Source organism: Euprymna scolopes, chromosome 22 (assembly GCF_053919585.1).
Source record: "Euprymna scolopes isolate OS-2025 chromosome 22, ASM5391958v1, whole genome shotgun sequence".
NCBI lineage: Eukaryota > Metazoa > Mollusca > Cephalopoda > Sepiida > Sepiolidae > Euprymna > Euprymna scolopes.
This window is the reverse complement of record NC_136503.1, coordinates 14,595,642-14,622,732: the sequence shown is the minus strand read 5'-3', so window position 1 is coordinate 14,622,732 and position 27,091 is coordinate 14,595,642. Positions and strand designations below refer to the sequence as shown.

The 27,091-nt window shown below is 32.7% G+C and overlaps 1 protein-coding gene across 1 annotated transcript in view; it reads left to right on the top strand.

Annotated features, from left to right (window-relative positions):
* LOC145243906 (voltage-dependent calcium channel subunit alpha-2/delta-3-like) overlaps nt 1–27,091 on the top strand; it is a 1,923,318-nt gene that overhangs the window by 1,835,397 nt on the left and 60,830 nt on the right. Inside the window, exons 21-27 of the mRNA XM_080107017.1 lie at nt 6,116–6,158; nt 9,431–9,510; nt 11,690–11,783; nt 13,538–13,618; nt 15,140–15,297; nt 22,203–22,399; nt 26,320–26,385. Of these exons, the coding sequence (XP_079963143.1) occupies nt 6,116–6,158; nt 9,431–9,510; nt 11,690–11,783; nt 13,538–13,618; nt 15,140–15,297; nt 22,203–22,399; nt 26,320–26,385 (719 nt within the window). The remainder of the gene's footprint in view (nt 1–6,115; nt 6,159–9,430; nt 9,511–11,689; nt 11,784–13,537; nt 13,619–15,139; nt 15,298–22,202; nt 22,400–26,319; nt 26,386–27,091) is intronic.

The window sequence follows — 27,091 nt, the reverse complement described above, 5'->3', positions numbered from 1 at the left end:
AACAGCAATTTCTCCCTATAAAGTAACCAAACCAAACAACATAAATAAACATTTTAAGATATATATAAACAACTTGAAGCATACAATCTTTTATCAAAATAACTAAATTCGGCATAAAATGATAAAAAAAAAAGGTGTTGATACGCCATAAAACAAAACAACCAAACGAAAACACCTTTTAGTTTTGTACGAGCCTTTTTCAAGTCTCACACAAAAACACGCATTCACATTTCAAGCTATGTCATATACATACGCGCACACAAACATACGCGCCCACGTCCACACATGTACACATATTCACGTTCGCGTACATACACTCACATTCACGTGTATATACACACACGCTAACGCACACATATGTACTCACACATGGACGACGTCACTTCCGCTTTCTAAGGAAATATACACATGCGCAAAGGACCACCGAAAACGAGTATAAAAGAGAGAGTAACAACCGGCTCTTCCTTTTTCCGGCCCAGCTTCCGTGCTGGTCGGTCGGTCTTCGGACCGCCCGCGTGCGTCACGCCCACTTACAACTATGTATAGGGCACGAGCTAACAGACTGTATGTACACATTCACACTCTTTCTCTCTCCATCTACTACTGGTCCCTGAGAACACCTTCGCGTAGCTGACTACTAACTGATGTCAACTCTCATATCCTCTTCTTTGTCTACACGCTGGACTATCATTCTCAATTTCAACTACGACACTCATTTCTTTTCCCACGCGCGAACAAACGATAGTGAGATGAACTTGAGATGAAAACACATTTCCTATTCTTGCTACAACACCAACCCCGCAACGAACATTGGTTACACTCGCGCGGACATGAACACATGTTATAACTAAAACGTTCATTCTTTCAACAGCAAATAAATGACGTTTATCTTATCCATCAATTGAGTCTTTGTTTCCTTCAAATCTATTCGTTTCATTATTTTCTTGTGGCGAGCTAGGGTATTATACCCTGGTCCATTACAGTTCTAACTGCTCCTAGGCCTACCATGAAGTGGTATTCAAAACATGGAGTAAATAGAATTTTCCAAGATGAGACACGGAACAGTCTTGGACACATAAAATGATCCAATGTAAAAAAAAAACCTTCCAAAACTTTCAATCTTTTATTACTGTAGGATTTTCCAATAACTTGGAATTCAGTTAATTATGGCTTCCTATTTGACAGTTTGAATGCTTCCTTTCAAATTTTGAAGGGTCACAAAGTGATTTATTCTTTTTTGTTTTGCACAAAAGATTAAAATAGCTGACTTGTTTATGAAGAAACGGAAATGTATTCTGGTTGATTTAATTTTGTCATAATTATTTTTTTTAGGATTTTTACAAAGCTCGTTTTTGTTGTGAAGTGTAAGTGGTGCAACACAAATATGATGAAATAAATGGATGAAAACGATTCTATTAAGATCGACATAATATAAAATGATTTATTAACAATTTTGCAACTGAAGATGAGTAAGATAAAATGTCTGTTACTAAACCAGTTTCGGTAAAATCCTCCATTTTAAATTTCTCTGTTAGTTATACCAGTTCTTCTTCGTTATTGCCGCAAAATTCAGAATAATGAAGCATTAAAGTTCAAGTGAAACCATTGGTACCTTCTGAATTGTCACATCACAGTAATGAAAATATAAAAAAATTACGAAAACCGATAAGATAGAAAATTAATCATTAATTAAAAACAGTTTTCGAAGACAACTAAAATTAAGTTTTGCTAAATTGGCTAAATATTTGCAGTTTTCAGAAAATATTTACCTCCCTTTTATTACAATTAGAACTCTCCAATATTTTATTTTTATTTATTTATTTATTTATTTGGAAAACCTAATTTTTTGCTCGTTGTCTTCTAAAACTATGTTCCTTAATAATTAAATATCTACCTTATTGTTTTTCGTAATTTTTGGATATGTTCATTAATGTGACACCACAATTGAATAGAAACATTGGTTTCACTTGAAAGTTAATATTTTAATTTTGGAATTTCACCAAATAACGAAAAACCGTTATGCCGTCTGTTCCATTAAATACACAGATATCCTAGGCAAATCAAATATGTTAAAAAAAAAATAAATGTCTCCTGGAAAAGGAGATAACTTTACTATACAAAGAGTTATCTCCCTTTAATAGACGTTTTTCTACATGGAATGATTTATTTAGTTAACAGGCATTTTGTGCTATGTTGCAGTTTTTATTTTATTTTAAAAAATATTATTTAAGTGGAAAAACATCCACATCCACAGACATATAGGCATGAAACATGCACACATAAACACAGGAAGTGATTGCATAGTTTCATTTGTATATTTCCAACAGGTTTTGCTGTCATCAGTATTTCCTTATGTTCATGCATATAACCAACAACTTTCTGTGTATATTATGTTGGCGCAAATTTTTTGTCGATTTAAAATTTCATTTTGAAAATGAAAAGCTGTGATTTTGAAAATCTTTATTCATAACGATAACGAGTTTTATTTAGTTAAATCTCAAAATTCAGCACTCAAAGTTAAGGCGCCAGAAGTGGACCCGCTTTAACTAAATATGGAAATGAACGGCAGTCACTAACCATTAAACGAAATATGAAACTATCTGGAAAAAATTTATTTTTTTAAAATTATTTTATTTTTAATACTTATTGTGCTACCATGAAACAATAAAAATAATAAACTTTCATTTTTATAAATAATTTTTGTTTGTTTTAAGACTTGTGTTATCACGAAAAATCTAATGAGAATTTTTATTATTTTACATTTCTATAAACAGCGTCTTTTTTTAAATATATTTATGTTTTTCACAAGTTTTAGCACAGAATTTTGTCATAAATAATGATTGAAAGTGTGATATGCTACAACAGAACGCCACTCACTCTAATTTTGTTTTTTAGAGGTAATCGAGGTTGCTGACAACGAATCTGATAAGCAAACCCGTCACAAATTTACCGTTTGCATAGTATTAACCCCTGAACCCAGGGACTATTTTCCGCCATTTTACAGCTTCCGTTTACACTATATGCGTGCGCGGCAGCATAAACGACAGCTGTTAAATATGCCTTCACATAGCAAACTGCCTTCTCACATGGTGTAGAAATAAAACAAGAAAAGAAAAAGACTTTTTTTTTTCAGAACATAGAATTTTCAATTTTTTTTTTTTTTTTTTCATTAGCGGACAATTTAAAATTAGAAAAAAAAGTGGTCTAAAACAAAAAAATTTTTTTAATACATTATAGGACTTTTTTGGGTAATTTTTTTTTTTTTTTTTTGTCTTACGTAGTTTTTAATGCATTTTAATTGATCTAAAACAAACTTTTCACGAGTGGTTTACAAAAACATAAGCACCAAACATTTTTATATTTTTCGTTCTTTTTTTTTGGGGGGGGGGTCAATTATAGAACTTGCGTGGCTTAACCGGTGCTTCTGCAGTTTAATTAACCGTTTTTCCATAAGTAACGCGGCGACATTTACCGATTAGAAAAGCATTTAACATTTTTCGGAGATTTTACTGTTTTCTGTTTACATTGGAGGAGGAGGCAGGGGGTAGGTGTTGTGTGTGTGTATTTCGTTTCATGCTTAGTGCCTTCTTTTCCATATTTAGGTAAACCGAGTCCACTTCCTGCGTCTTAACTTTGAGTACTGAATTTTTGGACTTAACCCAATAACAACCTTTTTTCCATATAACTTGATTTCATCTGTCAACGAACTTATACATGCCCCACTTATAAAATTCTTTAACTTTTGATGTGGAATATGGATCTAACTCTTGATGTTAACCTTAGCTCATCCAAATGGTTTCGTAATCTGAAATAAGTGATAATCCAAGGGAGCTAGATTAGAAGAATATGCAGGATGGAGCAAGATTTTCCAATCAAATTCTCCTAAGAGGTCTTTAGTCAGCAGTATGTGAGGACAAGCATTATCATGATGGAAGATGATTCCTTTCTTTGTTGACTTAAAAAAGTCGTTTTCGGATCAACATGAGTGAAAATATTTCAGAAAAATATGAATGATGCTTTAATAATTTGAAAGAAAAAGTTATAAATTAATCACAACAATATGTTCAAGTAATAACAATATGTTCAAGTAATAACAAAGTACATAAAATAAATGATAATCGTCTAAGATGCCCCTTCTACAAACTGAGAAAAACTTATGCACTGACTTCATATTTTGTGATAAGGATGCTAATATATAGAAAGAAATAATGTTTTTATATATATTCACAATTTCCATGAACAGAGTTTCTTTTCAAAATCTAACTATCTGGGGGGGGGTTCTTCTTTCCTTTATTAAGCCATGGTCATAAAACCGTTAGCAATAGACAGAGGCTATTAACCTAATTTAGAGATGCATAAAACTTAGGAACATCTCGGTAGTTAGCCAATACAGAACTCTGAAAATGTGACAGTGATATGTGTTCATTCATACAATTCTGAGACAGCACGTTCAGGACTGCAGAACACACAAGGGGATCGCCGGTACATCTCTGAGCAAATTCCGGTGTGATTATGCAGAGGATCTAATGTGAATGTATGTCGTTGCAGATTTGGTCTGTTCAGCCGCAGCACAGGGTGGTATTTAAGCACTGTGGTGGGGCAAGAACTATGAAATAATCTCTAGTCAATAGAATCAACTGTTACATTCCAGTGGAACTTGTATTAAAAACTGAAATAAATATTAAAAAAACAAAAGGATTTTTAAATTGTGATACGAAATAATAAAACCATGACCATTGTTGACTGAACAACCAGACAGAAATGATGACGCAGCTATCATAACTCCAACCCACACTTTCCATCAGATCACAATGTTGCTCGTTTCAATTGGACTTTCACAACTGCTAAAGATGTGTGCTGGGCAACATTTATTCATTTTACATAAATATGATGATTATTGTTGGCATTCATTTCCCTGATATCTTTCTAGTTAGAATTCTTTCTGGAAAAACATTGGGTACTTATGAAAGACACCACATGAAGGTTGCCAACATTCCTAAGTAAAAGTGTTTCTGTGGAATGAACTGGATTTGAACTTGGCACACCCAGGTTGTTAGTTCGTGTTGTTGACCACTTAGACACCGTTACCTCATGGCTAGAGATGTTGAGTATTACGACTATTATGATTATTATGACTATGGTTTTTGAAATTTGACAGTTCCAAGTTCACCTCTGCATTCGGCATATGCTAACTATAGCAACTTATCCTGCTACCTCTCTGAAACACATTATTGCAGGACTGCTTCCCTAGGGGCTACACCATAAACATCTTCAAATCCAATATCAACAAATAGTTCTTACAATTGATCAAATTTTGTCCATTCTATTCATCATTTTCAATCCTTTTATACATTAACTGTTATCCTCGAATGGCTTTTGGTCTAAATAAGTGACTTTTAGTAAAAAAAAATTATGTTTGCTAGTTAATTACCGTGCAGAATAAAAATAATTTGATATGAATTTGATTACTTTTTAATCTATTGCCATTCCCTTGGCCTTTTAGATGGGAGTAAAGTGTAGTATCTGTTCTTATCTATTCCCTCCTCGATCAGTGAAGGTCAAACCTTTCTGGAATGGGGCAATTTTTATTTGAATCCCAATCCAAAGTACCTCCTTTGGGGGGGGGGGGCTGAATATTCCTCACATTAAAAATTGACTGTTTTTAACTCTGCCCTCGTGGGGAGACAAGTAAATGGGGTTTTTTTAACATGGAAATCATCATTTATTATAGCCCGAAGGCTACTCGAGGGCAAGTGTTAATGAGTGTATGGTAGTCACTGAGACAATAGGGTATTAATAGTTAGTGTTGGAAATGGGGTATAAATAAATTATTTGGGGGCGGCAACTCAACAAGAACTTATTTACATTGGACTTGAAGACAACCATATTGTAGTTGGCTGGAAAGCAGGCCAGCAGAACAAAGTTCCACAGACGGGCATTTCTAAGAAAGAAGCTTTGTTTATGAAATTTACATTTAGATTTAGGCACAGATAGAGAGTAGGGGAAACTATTGATAGCTGTTGTAGTTGGACGAGTGGTTTTTTGTGAAAGTTTGGCAGGAGGGGGCAGCATAGATTGATCACACAACATCTGACATGATTCTTTTCCTTTCCAGGAGGTGTCAGTTTAAGAAATAAAACCTTCCGTCTCTCAAGATGGTAAGTACCATTCTTTTGACTCTGGCTGATTTTCTCATCACAAAGTTTCAATTAACACCATTCCTAAAACAGTAGCCTTTGATTTACGTTAAATTCGATATTGAATCCAAGTCTCTCTGCTTCCTTCAAGTTGTCAGTTGAAAAATACAATAGTCAATAAGATCGACAATTTTAAGGAATAAATAAGTGATCGTTTTGCAACATCGAGAAAACAAAATTAAATTTTATATTTGAATATTAATTTACCTTTGAAACTTCCTTCATTCTCCTTGTTTCCTTGTTTGGTATACAGAAACTTATGAGGTGCCTAAAATAAGTTTCCAGACGTTTTTTGTATGGCCACTTTTATTGATAGTCATCTTGTGTGAGCATGTCAATGACCATCGTCACGGTCTCTGTCATCTCCTCAATCATCTCATAATGACAGCCTCTAAGGTTTTCCTTGGGCTTAGGGAATAACTAAAAGTCACAGGGAGCAAGGTCTTAACTACATGGAGGGTGAGAAACTGTCTTGATGCTTGTCTTTGTCAAATAGTCTGATCTTCTTTGAGCACTTTTGGAACAAATTTCACCCAACTCTTCTGCATTTTCAGTTCCTCACAAATAATTGTGTGTACAGTTCTCACACTGACATCAAACTTTGCACTTATTGTCGCTATAGACACACAGCAGTCCTTATACATGAAATTCTTTATTTGACCAATCAACTCTGGTGTCCTGACTTCTTTACTCCTCCCACACCTCTCATCATTCCTCACAGACTCCCTGCCTTCCTTGAATCTCTTATGCCACTCAAAAACTGATGCTTGATTCATTAAAGATGATCCAAAAGCAGTCTGAAGCATTCCATACGTTTCTGTTGCATTTTATTCCAAGTTCAAAAGAGAATTTTACTGCATATCGTTCTTTTAAAGTGTCCTCACGTCTAGATTGCATTTTTGAAATCCACCTGCTGTGACAATCAGGCTTTAGTAGGATGTATTCTAATTCCTGCTGTAGCTGTTCATTTTAACCTGGAATCATAAAACTTGGTCAGTCATCTCATAAGATGTATAGCAATAATGCATTGAAATTTCAAGAGTCTACGACAATTTTAAATGCCTGTACAAAAAAGTCTGGAAACTTATTGAAGGCACCTTGTATATCTAATATGAAAAAATATCTTACTGCCCAACTCCCTATCCAAATTGCTCTCTATAAATCTGATCTTTATCAAAGTCGTCCTTTACACTTCAATAGCAGTATGTCTTGCTTAGGGTGAATAAATGTAAAAACAACAAAAGTATTTATGATTGAACTACCATTTTATCTAGTTAGTTATTTTGTCATTTGTAAGAGACGGCATTAGCAGACAGAATTAGGGTATTTATCTGAGCAATTTGAAGAGAAATTTCTTGTGATTCTAAGTGTTGGATACTTGCTGTCCGTAGGATCAACTAAAAGAATCACTCAAATACAGTATTATAAAAACAAACTTTTTTTTTTATTTTTCATCTTTAAATCTATCTTCATTAGTGTGTGCATCTTCATTAGTGTGTGCATCTTCATTAGTGTGTGCTCATACTAAAATGAAAGTCGTGGCAAAATGTCCTTTCAATGTCGGACCTGTCTCGCACTTTGGTGAAGCATGTCTCACTCGTCCTAAAAATCAATCTAATATTGTTTTATTTTTTCTTTGCACCTGCACCAGTACAAACTTTCTCTCTCTCTCTCTCTCTCTCTCTCTCTCTCTCTCTCTCTCTCTCTGCATTACATAGAGTAGTGATGTTACATAGTCATTAAGACTTTAATGCAAACACGTGCAACTGCGACATCATGCAAAAATATTGTGCTAAAAAATTACTCACACCAGAGAGTATCCTATATCTTTACGGTCCTGGATACGACCTAAAACTATATCCGATGGTGAGGCCCCACCTTGCGAGCCTTGGGGAGTGTGGAGCCACCCTTTAATTGCATTGCTCCCAAGTCCACTCTGACTCGGAGTGGTAGTCCCTGTTAGGGTCCCAACTATGGGTTAAATAGACTCTGACTTAAAAAAAAAAAAATACACTCCATTAAAAATCGTTCCTCAAAATAACTAGATTCGGCATTAAATAACCTGAAAAAGGTTGATATGCCGTAAAACAAAAACAACCAACTATATCTTTACAAAGCCACCATTCGTCCTTACATGGAGCATTGCTGCCATATCTGGGCAGGAACATTTGCGACTAGTCTCTCACTCTTCGGCTCCAAAAAAGTGCATTAAAACTAATAGGTCCTGCACTATTAACCAAGCTCCAACCTCTGTCCCATCACATCAAAGTTGCAACCCTATGCCTGTTTTACAAATAATGTGATCTGATTAACTCATAGCACTTGTTTCTCCTCGATTTACATACCCTTGACCAACCCAACAAACAGCAAAATCCCACCTCTTCATTGTTGAGGTCCATGGATGCCAGAAAGCTTCCTACTCTAACAATTATTTCCTTAGACTTTGGAATTCCCTTCCTGTTTTCTGCTTCCTTGACTGTACTAACTTGCAGAAGTTTAAATGTGATGTTGACAGGCATCTTTTTGTTTAGCTCCTCACAGTTCCTTGTTAGAAACGACCCCCAAACAATAGCCCATTATGTTCCAAGTGGCCATATGCCTTGTAAGGCGTGAAAAAAGAATAAAACAAAATAAATTAACAAAGCTTGCTGAAAGTACACAAAAAGTGAGAATGATCTTTAATCAACTCAAATAAGATCGGCAGGTGTAAAAAATCTTTGAACCAATCACCTCAGCTCACGCTCACTAATCATGAACACAGCTAAATCTAGAAAGCCTCGATCCTCTAATGTTATCTACCAGCCCTGGGAGAGATTACTCCTGAAAAAAAGCAGTTATGTATAACCAAATAAAATGGACGAGGCAGGCTCACAAAAAAAAAAAAAAAAAAAAAAGAACCTCCATTCAGTCCTGAAAGATAATGGATACCCCCTGTAAGGATGGTTGTCTGTGTGGTAAGGGTTGCACAATCTCCAACCCCACCTCTCCTGAATCGCTACTGTTTGAGCCCAGTGGCAATGAGAAGTACAGGACGACTGGAAACAATGCTGAGATAAGCAGAGAGCACATACATCACCTGGAATCCCCAAATAATCCCCCATTATAATTCTGACCACGCTTGACTTTACTTCGGTGATCTAACGGAACCGGTGTGTTAACATGATTATGTCAAGACAGACTAAACACACAACAGTAATACTTTTCTGTCTATTTGCTTTTAATTCTAAATACAGGAAATACTGTGAAAATCAAGACGAGTCGGATATGTTATCCATGTATAAGAGTATTACAAGAACGAAAAACTTGAACAAATGTAAGTAATCAGTTTTCTAATTTGCGACACTAAAAATGGTTTCATTATCTTGTGTACACTTTTTATGCATCTCTTTTATACATATCTCTTTCATCATCTTTTATTTAAATCTGAAATGAACTGTTATTTTGTGAGTGTCAACACAAATATAAAGAAATAAATTGGATGAAAACGATTTTGTAGAGCAAAAATAATAATTACAAAGTTTGTTCCAAAAGTAAAGCCTCCTCGTTTTTAATTCAAAAAGTTTAAGAACTATGAAGACGAGAGTGGTACCATTAAGACGAGCAACCTTTTATATCTCAGAATTTATTTTTCTATATAGTTACCACCATTTTCAATGCATTTTACCCGGAATTCAATGACACAGCTCAGCTTTATCATGACAAGGATTGCTTTTAATAGTCTCACACTGCCAATATCTGCAACAGAGAGGTGAAACTTTCATGAATGCATGTTCAATCATCATAGCAATGCAATTTGCAATCCTCTCTGATCCATTCAGGCGGAATAAAAAAAATAGGAGGCATTACTTTTGGAACGCCCCCTCATATTTATTAAATGGTGAAAATCCAATCCAGTAACTCATGCTTCCAAAATGTTTTTTTTAATCAAGGTACTTAATTTCGCATAAAGACACTTGATAATCGTTCAAAAATCGAAAATTAAACAAAATACTGGTAGAACATTACATTTTTTCATGAATGGTGACATTTATTGGATATGTTTCTGCCAGTATTTTGTTTAATTTTCGATTTTTGAGCGATTATTATGGATCTTCGAGCAATGCTTATGGCAGCCATGAGTTATTTTTATTCAAACTAAACAGTGGTCATGCAGTTTCTTTCAAACCAAAATGCTTTCAAATAAGGTAAAACACAAAAATAAACATATCCAGGTAGGCAGAAGAGTAACTTATCTTACATTTGGTAAGATTTATTTGTTGTATTTTTTTTTGTAGTTTTTTTTTTTCACTCTATTTTTTAGTTCTGTTAGGTATTGTAAAAAATGACTGAATAGTTCATAGGAATACGCACATGAAATTCTCTTAAATATTTCGTATCTGTTTTTATTTTTTTTATTTTCTTATCTGGATATAGGGCATCCTACCCACTATCTCATACATCTCAACCGAGAGATCTTTTTAAGATTTTAACTATCTCTTTAGGTGCAATTGTTTGTATCTCTTTTGCACTTGGTTCACCGGGTATGTTTGCCAGATAGTTTTGAAATTCTTTTTTATAGGTTCTATAATTACTGAAATGATGGAAATCTTCCTAAGATTCCAGTTTCTTTTCATGTCGTACATAAGACATTTGTATTTCGTTTTTTTCCTTCACAGTTCTGTTTTACCTGGCATTTTAGGGGACACTAACTTCTAATAAGGTTGCTTCTTTTTTCTTTTTGTCCCGTATCAATATGTTAGTATTAATTGCCTTGTTTTCTTGGTGCGTAGCTGTAGAAATTGCATAGTCAATAGTTGATGGTGTATGTTTTTGTAAATTCATTATTTTACCATTACTTTTTAAATTCATTTAATTTATTCTAAAAATGTCCTAATGCTATTATTAATATTTATATCACTCGATTGGATGGCACAACCTGATTATGGAATTTCTTCCAAGAATATTAGAAATAAAATCTAATTATTTGGTAGATTTACTTCTTTTAAAATTGTTTCTAACCAATAAATTTCCAGTGTATGAAATGATCTTAAAAAAATGTTCCACATTTAAAATTTCCATTTAACGCCCTCCCCCCATCTTCGTCTAATGTTTCCATATTTAATTTTTCTTTGTTTTATTTTTGTGACTTGTAAAATTTCGTTATGTTCTTTTGGTGAACAACATGTAAACCATTTGCCCATATGATTCGAAATTGAAAAAAAAAAAGAAATCCTGAAATGACTTTGAGTTTTTGACATGCTGGTGCAGAGCCCTTAAAATGTTTTTGTAAATTCTTTATTTTACTATTATTTTTAAATTCATTCAATTTATTCTAAAAATGTTCTAATGCTATTAATAGTTAGATGATTGAGATATCTTCATCTAATATTTCCATATTTATTTCCCCCCCCCCCCGTTTTATTTTTTGTAACTTTTGAAGATTGTTCTATTTTTTAATTTTTTATTTTATTTTATTTTTATTTTATTTTATTCTTTTTTTTTTATGCCTCAAGGTGATAAAGAACTTGTTCAACTCTTGGCATTTGATGCCGAGACAGTTGTGGAAGCGACAAAAAGATCAAAACGAGATAGAAGAGAAGCACTGAAGTAAGTAATATTACCTACCTACATCGGCCATATCCCTGAGTGGCTTCCGGGCCTTGATAAGTGGTGATCACTGTGTAAAAAAAAAAAAAAAAAAAATATTGCATGAAAAGACAAATTCTTATTATATCACTACCATATAATCTGAAAAAGTGAGAATGCGCGTGAGGATACTTCTCAACCTTATATACTCAACGAATTTTTAATCTAAAAACTTGAAATTTCATATATAGGTTATTCAGACATGTGGACACCATTTTACTCAGTTTTCATCTGGAAAAACGGGCTGCTAATGGGTCAAAACTGAAAAATTGGTATGGGGAGGTCGTTAGATTTTTATCTGTTTGCTACCTATTCCACAAATGCGTTACATGACAGACTCTTTATGCTAAGAATAAGTAGGTTTGAAAATACTTTTTAAAAATTGTGTCTAATGGTTATCGTACCTGACTCTCTGTCTTTAGGTTTTGGTTTCGATCTCAGCTCAAGTATTTTTTTAACTTACAAGAAGAGAACTGTTTAGAAAAAAAAACATAATACTCACAGGCACATGTTTCAGTTTCTGTATTAATTTAAATATTTATGCGTATTTTATGCCGGGCAACACCGGGCGGCATGATAGTACTTACAAAAAAAATTTTTTTTTTACTTGGGAGTCATCACTTATTAAGGCCCAAAAGCCACTCGAAGATAAGGATTAATGAAAAGGGTTTGTTCAGTTTGTATCTTTTGTTTAGAAAACCTTCTTTGCTATCCTTAATTCCTGTTGGAATGTTTTCCTATAATTTTTCTGTTAACAATGTTAAGCAATATTAAGCCTGATCAGAACTTGGATGGGTGACTGCTTGAAGTGGAAATGCCTCTTCTTTTAATACCCTTGTGAAGGTAGTGAAAACATAACTGTTATGGGGTAAGCTGATCTATCCATTTTAGGAATAATGGACCCAGAATATATAAAAATAATTACATTCAAACCTTAATATAATGATTCATGCCATTCATTTGGCGTCAGGTCATGATTAAAGTCACATGTCAATCGAGGTTTCAACTTTGACAATCAGTCAAGCAGAAACTGGATCATTTTTATAGCCTTTTATCTGGCATACTGAGCCATTGTTCTGGGTAGTCCAAGGAGATCCGCTAGTCTTTCAAGTCCAGTAAGATTATTGTTTACTGCCTGAGGCACATTGATCAGAGGATGCTGACGGGGTTGCCCAGGCAATTTTTAAAAGAACAGAAGGCTCATATATATATATATATATATATATATATATATATGGCATAATCACATTGACACACTGGTTCTCTTTAGCTCACCAAAGTTAAGCAACATTGAGCCTTGTTAGTACTAAAATGAGTGACCGTTTCAACCAGGTGCTGTATGTGCTCTTCATTTTGTTTCCAGTCGTCCTGGACTTTTCCTTGCCACTGGACTCAAGCAGTGCCAATTCAGGAGAGGTGTTGCTGAGATTGCGCAACACTTGCCTCACAATTACATTTATAGCTATCCTTACAGCGGGTATCCATTGTTTTCAAGACAGAATGGAGACATCGATACACACACACACACACACACACACACATATATATAAATATATATATAAATCCTTTTGGACTAGGTCATTCAAACAATGATGGGTGCCAACAACAGTTACTAAATGATAGGTATTTGTGTAGTTGATTAGAAAAAGCTATGAAAATTATAAAGGTGTATTTGATGGGAGACAATTATAAATATGTTTCTTTTGTTTTTACAGGAAAGGAGTTGAAATTTTTTTTGTCGGCACTTCTTCTGGTTTCTTCCTTTATGACCAATTAGTCGACACACTGACAGATGAGTACGTTTCTTTCTGTTTATTATTTTGTCTGTAGAGTTGAAGTGAATGTCGCAATCACTCAACTCCTTCTGTTAAAATTTTGAAATGAAATTCTATGTATAGCAGAGAGTATCATTGACTCTCTCTCTCTCTCTCTCTCTCTCTCTCTCTCTCCCAATTACATTGCAGCAATTGCATGGCTCAACCTTGGTTAGGGACCACATCACATTAATATAACTGACGAAACTTGTTTTAGATTTTAGAATTTACGTCGGCATAAAAACGGTTTTAAATATGTAAATAAATAACTATTATAGTTTAATCTATGCGATTTTTCCTTTATTATAGAAAATAAATCGAAAACGTGGTAAAGAAACAAATACATAACAAATAAATGTTACCAAAGGCAAGAAAAGTTAATCTTCTATCTACTAGTTTTTTTGTGCGTTTTAACTTGTTTTAAAGCGTTTTTTGTTTTGTTTGTTTTGTTTTTGTTGTTTTTTGTTTGTTTGTTTGTTTGTTTGTTTGTTTTTCAGTTTAAAACCCAAGTAGTTCCGAATTGCTGAGTTAGAACGGAAACAAAATGTCTGACGTGAGACAGTCATTTGGGGAGACTTGATAATCATTCAATACTTGAAAATGAAACAAAACATGGCTAGAAACTCTAACCCAATTACTCATCACTGTGACAGTCATTAAGTGGATATATATATATATATATATATATATATATATATATATATATATATATATATACAGTTAAAGGCGCGTTTCTTCATGTTTATTTATTGTTTAATTTTAAAATTTTCTTTTATATGTGTATGTATACTGTATGCATGTGTGTACTTGCGTACTTATATGTATTTAAGACTGATGTGACACCTTCTCATTGGCTATAACTCCTCCTCTCTCTTCCTTCACCCTCCCCGTATATGTTTATCACTTCCACTACACCGATGAAGACTGAAGGATCGGTCGAAAATAATGTACTTGTAAAGTTAAAAAAAATTTTTTTTCATAATATTATTTTGTAGTCCTGCACGTCACCAATAGAAAACGATCAAAGAAAAGTTATAAGCTTTTATACTTTTCGTATTCTTTTTTTTTTTTTTTTGCACACATTTTCATATATATATATATATATATATATATATATATATATATATATATATATATATATAAGAGAGAGAGAGAGACGGCAAAAAGAAAGTCCGCACTTATAATTTTTTCAGAAACTACAAGAAAAATGAAACAGGCGATTTTGCCAAAAATCAACATCTTACACAGCCTAACACCACAAGTGCATTTAAGAAGTTTTATTACAACACAAACTGAAAGGCCCGACATATAAAGCCAACAGCAGATTCTTTGATATGACAGGGGCGTGCTTAAAATGAATGTTTCTGTTTTAAGCACAATTGAACCATGAGACTTATTAACAATATTGATCAGAAATGTTTGTCGAATTATCGTTCAAAATTTTGTTGTATTAGACATTAAAAAAATGCGTATATTAAAAAGTGATTTTGTTCTTTGTTTTAGAACGTTTTTGAGTAATATGCAGGACACGATCAGCAGTCCTTACTATGAGCAGGCAGTCGAAGTGGGCCGGGCAAAAGATGACCAACGATGCTACGGAATGGCCAAAGAAACGTATACTTATTCAGTTCCAGTAAATACTGATGTTATCAAAAAAAGGCGTAAGATTTCTTTCTTAATAAATAACTTTTCTATATTTTATGTGAACTCATTTTTTTTTTATATATAGCTTGTAAAACTTTATGAAGAGGAGAAACTTTTTTTCTAACAAGATCATTCAGATGAAAAATGCTTGGATTGCTGGCGATGCAAGTCTGATGTTAGAAAACCAAAAATCCAGTGCATTACTGATAACCGAAAACATGTGTTTTACAATTAAAAGATATATATATATATATATATATATATATATATATATATATATATATATATATATAAAGCTGAACGTCTGTGTGTGTGTGTCTGGTCACGAATAGGCTCCTATATGGTTGACTATTATAGAAAACTGATCACATATAATGATAGAAGATGTATCGAGACACAGGAATCGGTATGTTTGATCTGGCATAATGATGATTCATTAAAATTGTGGGGTCTGCGTACGCGCCTGGTCCACAAAGTATGGAAATAAAAATTTTAAAATTAAATAAAAACGTTTACAAGTGTTTTTGATATAGATGTACATAATAATATTTTGATAAGTATGTTTTAACTTAAATAGGGATGGTATAATAAAATTGTGGAGTCTGAGTTCGCGCCTGACCTCCATAGAATGGAAATAGACACAAACTTTAATAAAGACTTTTCATATCTATCTGTGTAAGTATACTTTGATAATTATGTTTCAGTTTGAAGAAATATAGTATAATAAAATTATGGGGTGTTCGTTCGCGCCTGACCTCTATAGAATGAAAATATGTCACAAAGTTTAACAAGGTTTTTTAATATAGATCCACAAAATATTGTGATAAGTGTTTCAGTGTGAACAGGTATGGTATAATAAATTATGGGGTTTATCTATTTCATTTTTACTTTCATCATATTTTGCTTCGGTTTTGATACCCCCAACTTCAAAGCTACCTCTTTACAACCCTTCCTTTTCATAACCTATCATACTTTCATAAATCAGAGTCCATTTTCTGTAGGCTGCTTTTGACCCCAGTAAAGGACGGGTACTTTTGCTAGTATATATATATATATATATATATATATATATATATATATATATATATATATATATATATATACACACACAAAAGTTAGAATATGTATGTGTGTGTATAAACACTTCTCAACCTATATACTAAACGAATATATACACATTTGGACGCTCCTATTTTTAAAATAAATAAATAATAATGATTCTTTTTCTATCGTTTGCAAATGATTCAAATTTTAGTATGCTATTATGGATGATAACGACTACCAGTTGCCAAAACTTTAGCTTTTCACAGTTTTATTTCTAACAAATATTAGGCTTTAAAATTTTGCCCCTTAGTTAATGACGCTACTGTATATATATATATATATATATATATATATATATATATATATATATATATATATATATATATATATATGTATGTATATCTGCCCTAAAATAATCTCTGCCGTTGACATTTGGAGTGATAACTAATTGTGTGTGTGTGTATATATATATATATAGGGCGAATGAACCCTTTTTCGGGGTCAACGACCAACTAGCACCATGTGTGTTTGTGTGTATGTATGTGTGTGTTGGGGTGGAGAGGGCTCCCGTAAACCCTGGTGAAGGCAACCTATCTAGGAGAAGCAAATCTCTGATTTTAAAAAAAACATAGAGCGGGGGACCAGTTCCTGCATTAAGCTAGTCTGCAGTTTAACTTGTTGCTGGCTATCTTGCTATTGCTTGTTGCTGGATCTAAACATTTTGAACCGGGAGAGAGACTTAGCCATCGTACAAAGCTAAGACTCTGCAACATCATCAGTATATAAATCCTCCCGCAGGCATTTGTCCATAAAAATGGTCCTGTGGCGATGGAAGTCATTTTTGAGCTCATGGACTTTAAGTGTTTGAGGAAGTGGCACTGTCTGACAAGACGTTGCAATCATCAATCATCACATATGTATATACATATATATATATATATATATATATATATATATATATATATACATAAATATATATATAAATATGCATATATATATATATATATTTACATATATATATATATATATATATATATATATATACATAAATATATATATGTATATATATACATAAATATATATATATATATATATATTTACATACATATATATATAGAGAGAGAGAGAGATATGGTAAAACTGGTAATTAGTAAAAACCAGAAGAGAATGCTCAATACTATTACAGAGTAAATATGTGTTTTATTGTATAACTTCAAGAAAGTTAATTGAATTTCCATATATATATATATATATATATATCACATCATGACACTCCTAAAACTCAATTTAGCAATATATTAATTAAAAACACCACCATTTTAGCTGTTTCAAACTGATCTGTGCCTTCCAACCATTTAAGCCCTACTAATCCGTATGAAAAAAAACGACCATCGATCAGCTTCAATAGGAAGGGGAAGGAAGGCACGCTTATATATTATTTTGGTAAATTTTTAGTTCACCGACCCCTCCGCATTTCCTTTAAATTTTTCGACTTATATAAGTTTTCAAGTATGCTGAAAACGAATATCGTATTTATTTGTTGCGCAAACAATTAGTTATTCCTTTATGAAGACATGCCGTATCCGACGTAATCACTATATATTTACTGGCGGCCATCTTGTTTTCCAATACCCAGAAAAACGCCAGAAAAGGTCAACTTTGCCACACATCACTGGACACACGCCTCCCCACCCCACCACCGGCGTTGACGCCAATAAAAGAAAAATTTTATTGGAGAGGGGGGGGGTCCAAGAAATCTTGAGAAGAAGGAAAGGACGTAACACAAGACCACAAATTAAAAAGTGTTTACAGTAATATTTATTAAAATAAATTAAAATTTAGAAAGAAAACATTATTATACTGTAGAAAAATGAACATTTTTATTAACGAAAAATAAAACGTTGGATACTGAATGTCTTCAAATATGGATAATTAGCTGTTTGCGCGAAAAATGAATGCGATATCCGTTCTCAACGTACCCGAAAACCTACGTAAGTCGACAAATTAAAGGTGAATGCCGAGGGGTCGGTAAACTAAAAAAATTATTTTTTTAATAATTTTTAAAAAATTTTCTTTCGTCTTATAATAGGTATATTTTTTCCTTATTGTATTCTGTATTCCTTATCTGCTTTTTCTAGTCTTACTCATAGTCTCTTTGCCTTCTCCTACCTTTCCTTATTTCTTCTATTTCAATGATCCCCATTATTTATTTATTTATTTTTTTTACTGATTTCTATTTTCTTTTTACTATTACTTATATGCCGCTTTTTAATTATATATATATTAGTATATAGTTCCTCTATTTTTAAAAAATGATACCAAGAGAGTGACCTCCCCTGCATCGAGTAATATAATACGAATTTAAACATTAAGCAAAAAAAAAAAAAAAAAACAATATTAAAATAAACACGCATAAATATAGGAATAAAATTATATACAATTATATGATAATTGGAAAAAAACAAATAGGAAAAGCAGGGAAAATTAAAACAAAAATAAATAATTAATAAATAAAAAATAAAAAATACGGAAGTACGAGTTAAAACGGAAAACTAACTGATGATCCCTTGAAAAATAAAATATTGGTATTATAGTAAATTCGAGAGCGAGTTGATGTAGTGATTGCAGGTGATTAAATGACTTACTGACTCGATGGTTTTCTAACGAATGATAAAAAATATTTTTAAAGGTTAAAAACTTCAAAGACTATATATATATATATATATATATATATATATATATATATATATATGGTATTCCGGCATAAAGCTCGAGACAATAGTCTCTAACCCCCTTTCTCAACAAAAGGAACTAACTTCCCTATACACCGCTTTTGGTTACTATGGGAACAGTTATTTTTTGTGATGATTCGATTTTTAATAATAAACACATTTTATTTTATTTTAAATATTAATATTTATTTTTAATAATAAACACATTTTATTTTATTTAAAATATTAATATTTATTTTTAATAATAAACACATTTTATTTTATTTTAAACAATATACAGAATATTTTAAAAGTAAAACAATATTTGTTTAATAGTAATTATTAAAGAAAACGTTAAAATTTGACTTTTTTTGGCCTTTTTTTATCTAAAAAATGTGGTTTTGTCTTTGAATTTGGCCTTTTTTGCTGAAAGATTTGGCTTCAAACATTTATTATAGTCTACAATATACAGGATTGTTTTAAAAGTATAAACAATATATTCACATATTTATTAATTTTTGTGATTCGAGGAATAAACCAATAAAATCTATTTTTTTTTTTATTATTGTTGATTTTTTTTTTAAATTATTATTCGATCTGAAAACCCGCGCAAATTATTAGTATCCTTGCCGCTAATTAATCGAAAAATCGTACGCGTTCTGCTGCAGTGCTCCCATAGTAACCAAAAGCGGTGTATAGGGAAGTTAGTTCCTTTTGTTGTGAAAGGGGGTTAGAGACTATTGTCTCGAGCTTTATGCCGGAATACCACATATATATATATATATATATATATATATATATATATATATATAATTCTCAGGTTCCAAATATGACGTTTTCTCAGTTGGTCATTTCTTACTTTTTTAAAGGTAACCATTACAATATTGTTTCGTATTGCGACTAACAAAACTGCAAAATTATATCTTTGCCAATGTACAAAATTCTGAAGATGAAGTATTTCTTCAAAATATGTTAATTTTAAACAAAAATTTATTTATTCCCATAACTTTGTGTCATGATTTGACTTTCAAACGTATATAATTCATACGTATTCATTTTAATATGTGTGTGTGTGTGTGAACAAATGATTAATAAAACATGTTAAAAGACATCTTGAAAAAGAATTAAAAACATATTTAATTTTAAAAAGGAAGCACAAGATAAATGGATAGTCCTTAATCCGCGCAGTTTCGAAGAAATACTCTCTTTCTCATCAAAGGGCAGGAATTAGCAAAATGCGGGATCAGATTTTGCATGTAAAAGTATTTAATGAAACTACAAGTAAGTCACAGATCTTACTTGGTTAAAAAAAAAAGGGTGAAATAAGGGGAATAGGAGGTAAAAGAAAAATGATAAAAAGATTTCACATGAATTTTATATATATATATATATATATATATATATATATATATATATACTAAAAATGGTAATTAGTGAAACCTGGAGAAAGTTCTCAATACTATTGCAGAGCAAATATATATATTTTATTACCGTTTTATCAGGTTAGTTACACATGTTTCGGTTACCGAATCATATCAATGACCCAACAACTTCATCAGATTTCACAGAAATGGTTATTATGATTGGAAAAAATGATATTAGAAGAAGCAAAAATAAAGGGGGAGGAGATTTCAATTCTAATCTGACAGCATTTAAGTTTTAAGATTTAATAACATTGTAAGGTAGTAAGGGCGAGATGGAGTTTAAAATATTCAACCAGACACAGATAGGAATAGAGGGAGGGAGAGTGAGACAGAGGGAGAAGGTTGAAAAGAAGGGAAGGGCGTAAGATACGTAAGACTTTGAAGGCGGGGGTAGGGGAAGAAAGAGAGAGATAAAAACTAAAGGGAGAAAGGGAAAGACAAGCAGTCAAGGAGGTGGCGCCTACCAGCGAACTGTCAGACTGCCGCGGTTAGTTGCTGGATACATGTCATATGGAGTTTGACACGTTAATGATCTATGCGGATTTGGGGGAGCGTTGTTCGCAGTAACTTAGATGCATCCTCTCAAAGCAAGCTTAGTTACATCCAACTTGAGTGCATTTACCTATTTAAATGCATTGACTATGAAAGGTCTCTAAGAAATTAAGTAAATTAAGAATTGCCAGATATGGATTGAATAAATATAAAGTCATAAAAATATGCATGTAGGAGGATAATAATAATGATAATAATAATAATAATAATAATAATAATGATGATAATAATAATAATGATGATAATAATGATAATAGTGGTAACCGCGACGGATAGGAACTTCGAATCTCCTAACTGCATTCTCAGCCATCACTGCTATCCGTAGTTGTTGTCGTCTCACCACATTTTGACCAATTAACCTCTGGCACGCTTTGGGTGGGATTGAAACCGCTATCTTCAGACAATGTTCATCTGGAACTGTAGAGATTCAACGTCTCTGTCAACTCTGCGCCACGGGCCCCGAAGGGCAATCAAGGTTGGATTCTTTGATCTTATAAATCCACGTTTATTTATCTGATCTTACATAGTCGGGTCCGTACCGATTGGTATATATATATATATATAATTCCTTAATTGGAATTCATTTTTTGAGATGAGCATTATATAATTAATTTATTTTTTATTTCGGACTATTATTCTCATCTTTATTAGTTGTTGTTTTTGATCTTTTATTGGTTTTGGTTTAAAGGCCATGTCTGAAAAAAAAAAAACAATGGTACAACCCTGGTAACTACTCATGCACTACTTGTGGGGAAACTGAGTGTGGAATGCTACACTATATACTAGTCATCTTCAGCTATGAAAGACTGCATAATGATGACGATGTTGCTGATTAGCACAAAAAATATTGAAAACTGCCAAGTTCGGAAGAAAGTAATGTTGAAAAAATAATATAGACGCAAAAAAGATATTTAAATTGATGTCCATGCATGAAGATGTAGTCAAATGTAGATGTCAGTGTTAGTTTCATACTTGGACATCAATTTAAATCTCCTTTTTTAAATCGTTTGAGGGGAGGTAACTCAAACATTAATTTGCACAGTTAACAGTTTTTACATGATAATTTCATACATGTGTTTTAGGGTTAGTATTTATTGTAACATAAATTAATGTAAATTGTTTGTTGACATTTTATTTTACAATTTTAATTCGAAAATATTGTTTTCATTTTTTTTTTTTTAATCTTTTCAGAATTTTATGGTTACATGGACCTGAATATCACTGCAGTTACTGTCAGTGTCCCTATTATTATCTGTGACAGTGCAAGAAATTACATAGTGACTGCTGTTAGCGGCTACCAAATCCCTTTCCACAAGTTTAATGAGCTTGTTAGTGAAACGTTTGGGTGTCCAGATGGAATATTCTGTCCAATTTATACCACTGATAACGTAAGTAAATATGTAGACTAGAAAATTGTACTATATGTCTCCTTGCTAAACTCAGCATTAGAAGGTGAAAATCAAGAGTTGTACAACAGAAAGACATTCTAATATTTAAAAACACCTTTAATGATACTTGAGAAAGAAAATTATGGAAGAGGGAGATTTTCTTCCCAAGATAAAGAGAAGCATAGCATTGGGATGGGCAGCTTTTGGGTTGTTGAAAAACAAGTATGGCGATCGAAAGGAAGATCTTCAATTAATATATATTAACTGTGAGGATCTACGGTAGTGAAATATGAGCCCTGATGTCTTAACAAAGTGAAATCTTGGCAGTGGCACAAAGGAAGATAGAGAGGATAATGTTGGGCATCACTACAAGACAGAAAGACAAACATCTGGATCTGCCAACAAACAAATTATTGACATCAATACTGCCATCAAGACATCCAAACAGATGGGTAGGGCATGTAGCCAGACAACATGACAACTGATGGTCCATCAGGACAACGGAATGGACACCTCGTGAACATAAGAGGCCAAAGAGAAGACCAAGAACGAGATAGAGGAACGACCTGATATAACACATGGGTCCCACATGGCAATGGATAGCTCAGAACAGAGATAGATGGCTAAAGTCCAGGGAGGGGTTCCTCATTAAGTGATAAAACCCTTATTGATTGATTGATTAATGATCATTGCTGTTAAGTAAAAGAGGAATTGAGTGTTAGTAAAAGTTCATGAGTATGGACAAAGATAAAAAGTTAGGAACTCCTGTTTGAGGATGTTTCACATGGTGGAAGGAAGTGAATAGAGTTCGGATATGTAATAAACAAAATTCTCATGATCTGAAAGTTGTGAGTTCAATCCCTTAATAGAGCAATATGTTTATTTTTTTTGTTTATTTTCTCTTTAATCACACCCCAAAATAAATTTCACTGAAAAACATCCAAGAAAAACTGTGATCGAAATTATTTATTGTTTGAATGTAAAATAGATTTTATTGTGATAGAAAAATGTTGAAACCTATTTTGATTGGTTTGAAATTTTTTTTCAATATCATTATGCTTTTTTTTTTTTTCTTCAATGGATTGGATTCTCTAGTTTATACTACGTGGGGTATTTGTGTTTCTTTTGTCCAGGGATTCAATTCAAAACAAAGCTATATACCAAGATCAAACACAACGTTTTGCAAGTAAAATTGTATAAAGAATCCAATAGTAGTACTAATTTTGTATTATGAGATTTTTACAACAATATTATATTTCCACAGCATATCTATAAATAGCATAAAAGTAATTGCGTTTTATTTTATTCATAAATTAAACATTGACTTCTTTTACAGACTCACTCGCACCTCTAATCAGTTTTGTGGGTTTTTCAAGTTTCCTGAGAATGATTTTGATATTAAAAATCGTTGCAAATAAGTACTTTGATTGTTACATCATATGACAACAAGGGAGAAAACTCTGCTGATATCCTCTAATAACTGAAGAGCATACATTACCATAATAAATGCCTAGATCTACATATTAAGAAACTAACCTTACTTGTCCTCCGAGGATTCCATTTCCCGTTCAGACTGAGCCGGAATATTGCATTTCAGACAAAAGGTGATTCTTCAATTCTTGTGAACCCAGTGTCAAATGAGGAAATAATTCACAAAAGTAATTAGTTTCTAAGGAGAGAAATGTTTATATGAAACGAGTGATCATTTATGATCGTAAACAGATTAGTCACAATATTTGCTCTTTTTTTTTATCTTCAGTTTGGTTGCTTGGTCTTACGACATGTCAACTCTTATCGGGTTGTTTCATGCTGAATCCAGTAATTTTGGTAAAAGTTTTTATGCTTCAAGTTTTTTATATTTTCAAATATTTATTTGTGATGTTTGGTTTGGTTGTTTTGTTTTACAACGTAACAACCCTTTTCGGTTATCCAATGTCGAATCCAATAATTTTGGTAGAAGACTTTATGTTATCATTATTATTCATATTGTTTGGTGTGGTTGGTTTTAGAGAAAAATTATTTTTGTTTTAGACTATGCAGAACATGATTGAGTTTTTTTTGTAGCTCAGGAAGTTAGTATCTTCAGAAAATCTGACCTGGTAGCACCAGATTTCATCTTCGGAATTATATAACGTTGCACACGTTTACATCGAGGGAACCACATGTATGCAGTCTATGTCACAAGGAACATAGGACAAGTAATAACTTAACTCTTTTTTTGTAACAACAACATTTATTTCCTCATTCTCCTGTCACGTGTGACTTCTCATTACAGCTATGACGTCACCCACATCTCTAACGTGCTCTCTCTCTCTTCTTTTTATAATTTTTTTCTTTTTTCCTTACTGTGACGTCATTTCATATTTCGTATGCATTTGCAGATGTGCATTCGTGCTGTTCTTCAGATGCTGCACTTCATTTTCTTGTTCTCTTTCGGTGGAGGAGAAATCCGTCACGACTGAGACAATTTTTATTTTTGTACCTTTTCTCCACGTTAAAAAACGACCCTGGTGTCTAACTCTGTCCCGTGGGGAGGCATAGTAAATAGGTACAATTACAGAAATGTAACAGGTATGAAAACGAACTGGGGAGGGGGTGTACTTTAAAGTGGTACTCTGGAATTTGTTGGTTGTAATTGAAATAAATTATTCATAGCACCCGTCTCGTTATTTTTTTAGATATGCATTATCTAAACCATTGCTCTCATCTTGGATGTTATTCACGCAACGTTTTGGCCGATGTAACCTGTGATCTTCTTCAGGTGTGTTTTGTCGAACTTGGGAGTCTGTACAGAATTTTACATCATATATTTGCATATTATAATAATAACAATACTAAACTTTTAAAATCTATATAAATAAAACAGTAGATATATATGTGTCTGCCTGTGTAAAAATATTTAACCGCTAAACTCTTAAACTACTGGTCACATAACACTGAATTAAACAGGAAATAGTAATTACAAGGGCTATGACAAGAGAATATTCTTTTCATTATTTTGACTCTCGAGTATATATCATTTTTTTTTTTTTTTTACATGGAGGTCACCACTTATCAAGGCCCAGGAGCCACTCGGGGATAAGGGTTATTGTGTGTACACTAATCAGTGGGATAGTATCATAGTAATAGTTAGTATTGGGGATTTGAAAGGTATCATTACTTAAGGGGGCGGTTCATCAGGAATTTGTTTGTGTTGGACTTGAAGACATCCAAGTTGAATTCAGGGGGGGGGGGGAACAGGCAAGCGACAGAGAGTTTCACAGCCATGCAGTTCTAAGAAAGAAGCTTTGTTCATGGAATCTATGTTTTGATTTAGGCACGGATAAAGAATGGGGTTAATACCTTATATGTTTTTAGATAGAGTGATGTGGTTCTCAATTGATTAACTGTGTCGGATATATACTCGAGAGTCAAAACAATGATAAGAATATTCTCTTGTCACAGTCCTAGTAATCATACATCAAGGATGGTTTATAACACGTAAAATCTTTGTTTGGGTGAATGAATAAAGCACACAGACATATATCAGCAAGTTGAAATGCAAACTGTCAATTCCAACGTATTTTTATTTCTTTCTGTACATGTCCGAATGCAATTCATTTCTTCAAGTCGTTTAATATTAAATCTGTCTTACCTATCTCTCGATAGCTACATCGGTAGGAGACGCGGCTGGAGTGCTAAATGTTTTGGTTTCGATTCTAGCTGATGACATTTCTTTTTAAACTTTTAAAATCATTATTATATATTAGGTACAATATAATATTCAATAGAGAATTGGCTCTGTAATAATAATAATAAATACGAAATCTGCATGAATTAAAATATATTTAAGCATATTTTTACACCCCCCCCCCCATAGTAAAAAATAAAATATAGTCAACAAATGAAAACTAATAACGAAATATTTTTTGTTTTTACAGTCAAATTACACAGTCTTCTTGATAGACCACAATGGTATTATTATAGCATCAAGCACAAAAACAACAGTAAGTATATAACATAATTCTTCTTGTTTTTTTCTGTATTTTTACCTCATGTCAACATGTTTTACAGTTATTTAATGTCAACACAAAAACCTATTGTGAACTTGTGTATTATTAGTTTGACTATTGTTTGTTTGTTTTTGTTTTGTTTTTTTACTAGCGAGGATCACCACTTATCAAGGCCAGAAAGCCACTCTAGGAAAACGGTCAATGAGTGTTAGTTAGATGGTGAAACAACCTAATCAGTTATAGTGGAACTTGGGTAGGGTTTAATTATATAAAAGAACGACTCAACAAGAACTTATTTACATTACACTTGAAAACGGTCATGTTATAGTCAACTGGGAAGTAATCACACGGTATTGTGTTCCATAAACAAACAGTTCTAGGAAAGAAGCTCTGTTCAATGGAATTTTCGTTTAGGTTTGGACACAAATAGAGTGAGGGAAATTGTTGAGTTATTATAGCTAGACAAGTATTTATTACAAACGTTTTACAAGGAGGGACCATAGATTGAAGCTCAGTCGAGTTCCTACGATAAAAGTAATGATAGAGTAGAGAAAGACTTGCAACGTCTTTTCTGTGAGAAAAACGAAGTAGAGATGAGAAAAGGTCCTCGTCTACTAGATCTCAAATGTGGTTTTTAATTCAAGTTATTTTTTGGAAGGAACGGGTCTCAGTTTCATGCCTTTCTTAATGGGAAACATGA